Source organism: Oncorhynchus gorbuscha, linkage group LG21 (assembly GCF_021184085.1).
Source record: "Oncorhynchus gorbuscha isolate QuinsamMale2020 ecotype Even-year linkage group LG21, OgorEven_v1.0, whole genome shotgun sequence".
In the NCBI taxonomy this organism is placed as follows: Eukaryota; Metazoa; Chordata; class Actinopteri; order Salmoniformes; family Salmonidae; genus Oncorhynchus; species Oncorhynchus gorbuscha.
Genome location: NC_060193.1, coordinates 26,690,309 through 26,701,785, shown reverse-complemented (window position 1 = coordinate 26,701,785; position 11,477 = coordinate 26,690,309). Strand labels below are relative to the sequence as shown.

The window sequence follows — 11,477 nt, the reverse complement described above, 5'->3', positions numbered from 1 at the left end:
TATACTACATACAATCTGCAAAAACACTACATTAATTATATAGTATATATAGTACAATTTTCTTTTACACTATAGTTAACTGTAAATACTACAGTATAGTACAGTAAATACTACATCATGCTGACTTAAGTCCACAAAAACAGTACAGTGAATACTACTGTGAAGTCTGCAAAAACACTAGTGAATACTATAGTATTTATGCCATAGTATACTATAATATTTTTTTTCATGTGGGGTGGCCTGGTATACCCCAACCTGCTATAGTTGTTTTGGCAGAGTAGGTCTGATTTTGAGGTTTTTATTTAATTCAAATCAGTGTTTTGACAGTATTTGAGAATCTGCCTATTTTGTAAATATTTTTTGTAGTCCTATGTAAATATCCATTGGATTGCTTACACTTTTTGCACCGAATTCTGTTGCCTCCTGTTACTTACTGCCCTTAAGACAGCTCCAACATCCGGTCCCTATGACAAACAGGACTAGACTCTTTTACTCCAACCAAAACAAACAACCATTTGGTTGTAAAGGTTGTTGTAAGTGCAGTGTAACCATTGGCTTTATGTTCAATGAGCCACATGAGGATAAAAATAGTCCAATCAGTGAACCAGTACATAAAGAAATGAACTCAACACGTCAAAGCAATGGTTGTTATTTGTTATAAATAAAATGTTCAAAAAAAAAGGCTTCTGAAAAAATACAGACATCGTATGTAAAACTCTTAACATTGATCTGTACATACACATTATCTTCAAATATATGATGTACGGCAGTCCAAGACATCTAGAACAGAAACAGGGAAATGTATTTACAGATACCGGAGAAATATATATTGGTTTTAATACAAGTATATTTCTCTCTAGACAAGGTTACATTTGCGTATATGAAAAAGTGATATACGTACTAATATAATGAGAACCGCACTAACATCACAATAATGACTGTCTAAAGTATCAGCAAAACAAACACATACGTTCAACACACAGTAGGGAATATAGACAAGAAGAAATTTCTATTCCAATAAGGTTACTTTTACATAGGAACTCTTGTCTTAAATGATCTAGCTATTTAAAAAAAAAAGATATATGTTTGCATAATGGGGGGCCACAGGCGCTTCTGACAAACATTTCCGGGATATTGTTTTTCATTTTTCCTTTCTGCGAAGCTGAAAAAAATCCAATGAATTATTTATAGGGTGTATGTTGCTGAAGCTCTGTCTGTCTGTCTGTCTGTCTGTCTGTCTGTCTGTCTGTCTGTCTGTCTGTCTGTCTGTCTGTCTGTCTGTCTGTCTGTCTGTCTGTCTGTCTGTCTGTCTGTCTGTCTGTCTGTCTGTCTGTCTGTCTGTCTGTCTGTCTGTCTGTCTGTCTGTCTGTCTGTCTGTCTGTCCCTCAGCGAAGCCATGTGAACCGTGTAGTTGAAAAACAAATGGAGAGCGCCCAGAAACGAACGCTACGGATGTGGTCAACAGCGGGCAATTAGGCACACTCAAGCCAACCAAAGTTCATTTAGCCAACGCGGAACAATTACAAGCCTGGGCTGAGTCACCAGAACCCAATAATGAGGGCTTAATCGCGTTGGTCTCATTGGTATACAAACACCGCCGGAACGTCTATGCCCACTTTGTTGCATTAGCTTCATAAAGGTCTCAAAAAGTTTGTTGAACGTCGCTGTAGCTACGACATTCTGAATGAGTAAGACTGCATGTACTGTACAGGATAAATATAGACTGATTATCCATTATCTATCTGGCCCTGTGCTAAACTAAACTAGTCTCTTTCAAAAGGCCTCAATCAAGGCTTTCATACAAGTAAACACTATAGAATTAGTAAAACGATAATCAGAGAGGAGTTAGAGGGTGATGCTTTTTTCCAACTCCCTCCTCATCTCCCCCAAACGAGGTACTAACCGTATTGTATTAGATTAGGGGTGGCACAGACGAGGCTGTGAAAAACCCACTGCTCCTCCGGGGGTTTGTGCCTGGGTAATGACTCAGTTCCAAGACTGGCACTTTCAGCCCCCCACTCCTCCCAAGTCTGCCCAGGGCTGTGACAGTGACAGTGATGCCTTCTAATGAGATGTCTGGTTCCACAAGGGATTGAAATGTCCCCTTTACATCCCTTAAATCCATGCAGCAGCTTTTGTCTTTTTAATTACAGTTTGTTTTCATGTTGCTTTCGTGATTGCAGAATGACAGTACTGTCCGAAGACATCAACAATTGATGTTAGAGAAATCAAATGTGGCAGATCTCGGAGGAGTTTGACATCATGGCAGCTGGAGGTGCCCCAGGAAATCCATGTTTCTGGTGAATTCTAGAGATTTATACAACAGTGTGGTCTGGGCCAGCGGCCCTGTGGAGGTCAAGATTGGAGGTGTGATATCACTGTGGTACTCCTCTCCTCCTCTGCTCCAGGGTGCGAAGACCCTCCTCTCGCCCCAGGGCATGCTGGGTACCCGTTTTGTGGGCGGCATCCGTAGCATTGATGTCAATCTGGGCATATTTAGTGGAACTTTTCCCTGTAGAGGGAAGAAAACAGGCAGTCTATGAGATGAGTAATAATGAGTATTGTTGACCCTTCTTTCAGGGTGTCATGCATAAAAATAAAATAAACATGGTAGAGAGGTTTATTCAAAAACACAGTGACCACACTTATGTACGATTATCATTCAAATGAGAGAAAACAGTAATATCTTCCTGTCTGTGAACTACAGAGGAAGCATTAAGTACCATTGCTTCAGTTATACTTTCTCCCGGCAGTTTCATGAAGTGGAAAAATGAACAAACACACAACACAGTCTGGGAAGATGACCCCATTAGAGCAAGTGAATTCACTGCGGTATTCTGAACGCCCTACGACCTTTCATCCCGGCTACACTGGCACACTCCTCCAAATGACAGAACCCGTCAAGATGACCTTGGAAATGAACCTTTCTCGCCGCGAGCAAGAGCGTCCCTCATATTCCCGGAGAGTAACCACGTTATTAGACCCGCGCTGTCGCATCCCCGCACCTGACGACAGCAGCTCGAGTGTCGCTCGGCCAGACGGGGAGCGAATCAACGTGAGCGCTGGAGGGTTATTTTCTTATCTCTGACTAAGCGGGGAATCGAATTGAAGGAGTATCATTTACTAAGAGTCTATTGAGTCTGATTTGAATCGATACGCTAGTGGTCGCAAGCTACCCTGTCGCTCCTCACCCTTCTGTCCCTCTTTGCCATTCTAGTTGTGAGCAAAAAACAAGAAATCTGGAGGACCCAGTGCAGTCAAAAATGTATATATATTTCCACAGTATGAGGTTGGAGTAATACTGTGAAATTGTGAACATTGTGATAATGCACTTTCAGTGTAAGAGCTGTTTGAAATGAATGTCAGCCTGTTTTGGTGGGGATGGAGTTTTAGCCTGCCTGTTGACATTTCGGGCAGTAAATTAGTTAAAGGCCCAATGCAGCCATTTTTATATCAATATCAAATAATTTCTGGTTACAAGCATGAATTTGACTTGGACTCTGTGGGAGTGGTCTGAGTGGGGACCCACTGGACAAAAAGTGGTTGAATCAAACTTTCCACATCATACATTTTTTTAAATCAATGCGATGACAACGTGGAAAACTGATTGGATTTTTAAAAAGTCACCAATGTAAGGGAATTCCGCTTTTTCCCCACAAAACTTTCAACTAAACTAAATCACCATGGAAATCCAAAACTCCCACCCATGCAAACCCGCTAGTTAGATGTTTTGTGTCGATTGTATTTTCAACCAGCAACTATCAGGAAATAACACTGATCAAATTCACACTTTTACAGTGTTAGTTTCATCAGCTGCTGTACAATAGTAGATAAAACACAGGGAAATCTGATTTGTTGACTGCACCGGGCCGTTAATTGACCAATAAGAAAGAGAGTTCCAAATCTCTCTGCCAATAACTCCCAAACAGTCCTAGCAAAATTCTTGCTTGAGAAATTGCTCTTTGCTAAGAAGCAATTTTTGTTTATTTTTTACCATTCACAATTAGGTACCTATAAATTGATATTGAGATTAAAAATAATGGCTGCATTGGACCTTTAAATAAAAATGGTCACGTTTGAGTACTCTGCTCACACAAGAAATATCATGTTTACCACTTTTTTTTCTTTGACCACAACATCACTTTTGAATATAGTGTACCTGCATGTACACTATTGCACTTCAAGAGGCACATCATGTCGATTGGCTATAGAAACATTTGTAGCAAGATCAAAGACATTGGAACCACAACCGCCAATGACCTACAAAAAAAACGGGTTGTTATTGAGAAAATGGGCCCTTACTCTGTCCTGGGAGGTGTTGACCAGTCCCCCTGACCCCAGTTTGCTCCTGATGCTCCAGCTCCATGTAGTTCAGCTGTTTCTTGGACGTGGGGCTGATGGGAATATTGACGTAGGTCACTCCATCACCGCGGGGTCTTTCTGGAGCCGCCATTTCTGTCGGGAACACAAACATGGCCCCTGCCAATGGAGAAATACCAGGATGTTATTGAACCACAAATCAGTCTGGGTGGCCTAATGAGGCCGGTTTATCAGCAGGCACAGGTGAGGTTAGCCCAATAATGGACTAAAGGAGCCTCACGTTACTCCTTCTAGTCCAAGGACCTTACATGTTCTGTTTCGAGGAGAATTGGCTCTGGCAGGCAAAACAGACAAATAATCCATCTGAACGTGAATCGATTCTCAATCGCGGTATAATTCTAGAAACATATCAGGTCAAAATAACTTCACAGATGCAAAATATCTATGGTTTTAACACAGTTGCAGCCAACAACACGTTTGTTGTTTCCGTCTTCCGTTTACACACAGGTGTTCGGAGACACAGACAGCTAATTAGCACAGGTAAGCCTATGTCTTCCATCTGTTTGATAGGACCTACAAGCTACAACATGCGTTAGCAAATGTGTGCAACTGAACATACTATACATAATACGACACAGTACTAGAGTCATAGTTTATTGATGAACAGTTGAAATGCTGTGAAAAATGTTTATACAACCAATTATATCCATTTGTTTATACAGTCTATTATATCCATTTGTCAGGAAAGTATTTTCTGCCAAACACACAAATGAGAGAAATACAGTGAGTCAATATGTTAAATCAACATGCTTTGAACCAGCTCTTTGATGTGCACAGTGATAAGAGGAGATCTCCAAAGTGCTTTGCCTGTCATAAAGCTGAAAGCCATTCAGGGTAAAGAGGGCTACATTGCTGTGTTGCTGAGTGCCATTGACCTCAATGTCTTATTCATACAAGGGTATAGACCACAGCTAAAATATGTGCATTTCAGAGAAGTGGCTTTTTATCAGCTACAGTAAGTGTCAACACTTTTCTTTTAATCCCCCAAAAAACACCCTAGTCCTTGCTGATGACAAGCATGCCCATAACATGATGCAGCCACCACCGTGTTGAAAATATTAAGAGTGGTACTCAGCGATGTGTTGTGTTTTCTCCAAAGATGACGCTTTGTATTCAGGACGAAAAGTGTATTTCTTCGTCACATATTTGCAGTTTTACTTTAGTGCCTTGTTGCAAACAGGATGGATGTTTGGGAATATCTGTATTATGTACAGACTTTTTTCAATATGTCATTTAGGTTAGTATTGTGAAGCAACTACAATGTTGTTGATCCTTCCTTAGTTTTCTTATATCACAACCATTAAACTCTATGCGTTTTGAAATCCCCTTTGGCCTCATTGTGAAATCCCTGAGCAGTTTCCTTCCTCTCCGGCAACTGAGTTAGGAAGGACGCCTGTATCTTTGTAATGACTAATTAATAAATTCACCATGCTCAAAGGGATATTCAGCATCTGTTTTTTAAATTATTTTACACATTTACCAATCGGTGCCCTTCTTTGTGAGACATTGAAAACCCTCCCTGGTCTTTGTGGTTGAATCTCTACTTGAAATTCAACACTCAACAAATTGAGGGAACTTACAGATAATTGTATGTGTGGGGTACAGAGATGGGATAGTCATTCAGAAATCATGTTAACCACTATTATTGAATATGGAATGAGTCCATGCAACTTAATATGCGATTTGTTAAGCACATTTTCATTCCTGACCTTATTTAGTCATTTTTTTAAAACTACAAACAAAATTCCACTTTAACATTATGGAGTATTGTGTATAGATCTGGGACACAAGGCTAAATGTAATACATTTTAAATTCAAGTTGTAACACAACAAAATGTGGGAAAAGTAAAGGGGTGTGAATAATTTCTGAAAGCACTGTAAATCATTACTGCTATCGTGACTACATCTGCTATTCTAGCCTACTTATCTACTACCACCAATGGCAAGGTGCAAAACACTTGAAGCAGCTCTTCTTTAGTAAACATGATTAAATCCACACATCAAATTAACATTTTTAGGTCAGTGTATCTAGCTACTCTCAAAAGCCAGGGGCCATTTTATGGAAGAACAAACACTGCATTAAAGGCCCTGTATTATATAAAACAGTTGTGTGAAAACAGTGGGATATGAAAACAGATATACTTGTATCTCTGCACAGACAGCTCTAAACAGACCATGGGAGGTGAGACATCACTTTTTCCTAGCGAGCTTCCTTCGGGATCTAAAAGCACCGAATACAACACGCTTCACAGATACAACTAGGACAAAACCTTTTATTCAGACATTTGGAACAACACAAATAAATGAATCATAACATTTAAAATGATATAAATATATACACAAATAAGTGACAAAGACAAATAGAAACCAATTGTAGTATATAAATACAAATAAAAACAGATAAATCAAATTATTACACTATTACCCTATTGCTAACAAAAAACACAAATAAAACTAAATTGCACAAATACTATATCACACAAATACACAAATATAATAACACACTTATAAAGAAGATAACCTGAAACACACAAACTAAATTGCACAACTGCCATCTGGCAAGTCAGGAAGTTCTTCAATTCCTGTGCAAGCTCTCTGCCATCCAATTCTGAATGTTCTTTGTAGTTCAGTGTCATACTAAGGGCCTCACACTGTTCTGTCAGCTCCTCATTTGAGAGACTTTGGAAGGTTGACAGGACTCCAAACTTCTCTCCCACATTTTCCAAGGTTGCAGGTTGAGGTTGCAGCATCAACAACAAATTTGAAAAATGTCACCCCCAGATTCTTCAGGGCATCATTCAAAGGCTCATCAAATGATTCGTATGATATGTGCCTCTCCGTAGACCGCAAACTTTTTTGTTGTAGAACGGCCTCTACATTCATTCCCACGCAAATATCCTTGGCTGACGTTTGTGCAGTCATAAAGCCTGTTGACCTGTAGTTGCTGAGACCTCTCTCTGTCTTTCTGAGAAGACGGACTGCAACATCCACATGCACATACGGCATCAGCTTGCTCACATGTTGGATCTGGCTCAAGATGTCATACCACACCACTGTAGATGCTGAAGCGGTATAATCCCACCTCCTCTGACAAGGACTGGGCCTCAATCTTTATCACAGGATCGTTGCTTTGATCCCTCACCTCAATCAGCGCCTCTCTCACCGCTGCTGCCTGATACCGCAGTGGCTCAACACTCTAAACTTTACTCTCCCGCCTTGTCTCAGTCCACATCTTCAAAGTGATGTCCACATGTTTTTTTCAGGATGGCCCATCGCTGTGTGGAGGCTGAGAACAAGGTGTACAGTTTGTGTAAGATGCCAAAGTAACCTGTGGCATCGACAGAACTTTTAGCAGCATCAGCCACAACCAGGTTCAATGTGTGAGCTCCACATGGCACAAATAGAGCTCTTGGATTCATTTCCAGGAGTCTGGCTTGGGCACCTTTGTTTTTGCCTTTCACGTTGGCCCCATTATCATAAAACTGTCCTCTGCAGTCCTCAAAATGAATTTTTTGAGAATCAGGGATGCCAAACGTTGGCCCGTGGACTCCTCTGCCTCCAAAACTCCTGTAAAACGTTCCTTTATCTGGGGCTCCTCCTTCAGGGACACAATTCTAATCACAACTGACAACTGTTCAGTGTGGCTGACATCTGAGGTGCAATCTAGAATGATAGAGAGTCATTTTGCCAGCTTGATGTCACTCACCATTATTGAAATGCTGCTCAACAAATCAATGAGTTCATTCTGTATTTGGTGGCCAAGGTGGTGTGACTTGAAGTCCCTTTTTGGACACGGTTAAGGTTCTCATTCATGACTGGATCAAATTGTGCCATCAGTTCAACCTCTTTGAGGATATTTCCATTTGATGGAGAGTACAGTGTTTCCGTGTGTCCCCTTAGTGCCAGATTTCTAATTGCCAGAGACTGCACAATAGCAGTCAGATGTGTCAACACCTCTCTCCATCTCATCCTCTCAGCCTCCATAAGTGCCATCTCATGCTTATCAATTGTTTCCCCTTTTGTGATCCTCATTGTCAGTTCTCTCCATGTTTTCATGCAGTTTTGGTGTTCTGGACTGCTGTCGTGTGAAGTCAGCAAAGAACTTGCATGTTTCCAAATACATTTTCTTCCTAGAAAAGAGTTTGCAGCAGGAGCAGAAGAGGCTGTTGTTTCTTTCAGAATACACCAACCAACTTCTAGGGATTGTTTCAACACTCACCAAGGTCTTCCTGAAATACTGGTGGTGGCAACTTATTCTATCACTCTCATTCCTAGGGAAAACAAAGTTAGGTGGTACCTCACTTGGTCCTCTGCAAACTAGTTGTGTCCGAATTCTGTCAGTGAGAACTGAAGGCCAGTCAGTAGGGTCTGTAGACAGTGGTTCATCCTCAGCAGCAGGGTCTGTAGACAGTGGTTCATCCTCAGCAGCAGGGTCTGTAGACAGTGGTTCATCCTCAGTCACCAGGGTCTGTAGACAGTGATTCATCCTCAGTCACCAGGGTCTGTAGACAGTGGTTCATCCTCAGTCACCAGGGTCTGTAGACAGTGGTTCATCCTCAGCAGCAGGGTCTGTAGACAGTGGTTCATCCTCAGCAGCAGGGTCTGTAGACAGTGGTTCATCCTCAGCAGCAGGGTCTGTAGACAGTGGTTCATCCTCAGTCACCAGGGTCTGTAGACAGTGATTCATCCTCAGTCACCAGGGTCTGTAGACAGTGGTTCATCCTCAGCAGCAGGGTCTGTAGACAGTGGTTCATCCTCAGTCACCAGGGTCTGTAGACAGTGATTCATCCTCAGTCACCAGGGTCTGTAGACAGTGGTTCATCCTCAGTCACCAGGGTCTGTAGACAGTGGTTCATCCTCAGCAGCAGGGTCTGTAGACAGTGGTTCATCCTCAGCAGCAGGGTCTGTAGACAGTGGTTCATCCTCAGCAGCAGGGTATGTAGACAGTGGTTCATCCTCAGCAGCAGGGTCTGTAGACAGTGATTCATCCTCAGCAGCAGGGTCTGTAGACAGTGGTTCATCCTCAGCAGCAGGGTCTGTAGACAGGATTTTGTGGGGATGCTGCTACAGGCATTTCCAATGGGCATTAGTTTACACACGTTATTCACAGAATTTATAGTGGTGGAACATCCCACATACACACCCAGTAATAATAAAAGCATCATTGTTACCTACAAGATGGAAACTTAAAACTTGGCAAAGGGAAATGATTGATTTTGCTTATGTTATACAGGTATGCACACATAAACACATGTACGTGTACCCACACACACACCTGAAGAATCCTGCAGAATCCTGTTGGGGAGAAGTGGAAGCAAATGGGTCTTTATCCTCAGTCTCAGACATTTGTGAAGACACCTGTGTGGCTGAGGAGGTGGATGGCTCCTCATCTTGAGGCTCCGAGATAATTTCTGAAGAGGCCTGTGTGGCTGAGGAGGTAGATGCCTCCTCATCCTGGCCAGTGCCAGAGGGTGCTCCAAAATATTTCAGAAGTGCCTCTGAATTTGCATTGAAATACAGTATATGAGTCTGACACCCTAAATACATTTGTTGCACAATTAAATATACATGTCATTATGCACAATTGATCAAACTTTCAGAATAGGAACCAAATGAACCATACAACCTCCTTGTCTAATTCTAGGGCTCAATATATCACAAAAGATACAAAATATCAGCATAATATATTTTAAGTTAGCCTACATTGGAAATTCCCCTTACTGAGCTCAGGACCTAGTCAATACAATCACAGAAAACCTTTATGATGTCACCTCAATGAAAGTTAACCAAATCAATAATGTGCTAGTTAGGTTGTAATCGTTCTTCTGCAGGCTACACACATAATCATGATGAAACTGTGTTAAATTATATCCAATGTTATGTAAGCTAGTTGGACAGAAACCAGAATATTGTCGCCTTAGCAACATAGACTAACAAACATAAGTGTTATACTAGCCTATTACGTGCATAATATTATACTCATAAAGAGATGACATAGCTGCAAACCTTTATCTTTTGTACGTTTCTCCTCTTCTTCTTTCCTCTTTTTCCTAAACTGGGCACCTGATGGCTTAGACCTTTTCGTGTCCATTTGTGCTGATTTGGCACTCGAGCATCAATACATTACCCATCCCCCAACACTGTCAACCAAGAGTCGACTACATTACCCATCCCCCAACACTGTCAACCTAGAGTCAAGACTAAACCAATTCACCTTGGTGGTGTGCAGACTGGTTTTATATTATTCTTAATGCCAGTCCCTCCAGGATTTGGCCGATTTTTTTAAATATATATTTGCGGGCAAAAATGCTTGATTTTGCTGCGGCAATTCTGACATTTTGCATGGCAATATGCAATGATTTTTATCCAATTTCTCACGAAAATGCGTTGACGAGAGAAAACGTTTGTTGACGTGTGGCTTGCTTGATTTTACCATTATGAGATAACTGTGCAGCGATTGGTTGAAATTGCGAGCCATCTTCTTGTACTGCGGTGATGGGTCATTTTTATGCAATGAGAAATAATAAAGTAAATACAATTATGTTAGAGTACTAGCGTCCTATGCACAGGCTGTACCTGTACATCAAGCTGCCTCACACTACAGAAACAGTAAATAGGCTCCTGCCCTGAGGGCTATTCTGGCTCGGACAAAGCTACTTCTACAGTGATTCCTTTCCTTCATTCCATTTAAATCCTTCAAAATGGCAACATGGACCCCCTAATCAGCTGCGCACCAACAGTTACAGGGCAATATTTCTCCACAGTCATTGCGAAGCCATTAGAGACTGCCAGAGTCTCTGCGGGTCTGTCCTTTGGCATCATCTGTGAGGTCTGATGCCTAATTGATCACATTAACCGGCCCTCACAATCACAACAGGCCATAATGGCTGCCCATTACAACAGTGGGCATGCCAACAGCTTAGTGCAGGGGCCCTTTAGACAGCGTTGACACGGAGTTAGCCCAGCATGGGGCAGGCCATTTTGGCAGATGGCTCTTTGTGAAGCAGCACCGCTCTGTGGATTCTCTTTGAAAGTGGATGTCACGGAGGTAACCCCTGGCGAAGGTTAGCGACGGGAGCTCAGCACAGTCGACTGCT

General features: G+C 41.7%; 1 protein-coding gene across 2 annotated transcripts in view; it reads right to left on the bottom strand.

Annotated features, from left to right (window-relative positions):
- Window positions 1-225: 225 nt before the first annotated feature.
- LOC124008877 (protein Dok-7-like) overlaps window positions 226-11,477 on the bottom strand; it is a 48,228-nt gene continuing 36,976 nt past the window's right edge. The window contains exons 12-13 of one of the 2 annotated variants that reach the window (XM_046320473.1): window positions 4,303-4,479; window positions 226-2,512 (exon numbers count right to left, since the gene is read on the bottom strand). In XM_046320473.1, coding sequence (XP_046176429.1) covers window positions 2,376-2,512; window positions 4,303-4,479 — 314 coding nt within the window. In that variant the 3' untranslated portion in view covers window positions 226-2,375. The remainder of the gene's footprint in view (window positions 2,513-4,302; window positions 4,480-11,477) is intronic. The other variant, XM_046320474.1, reaches the window with a different exon arrangement.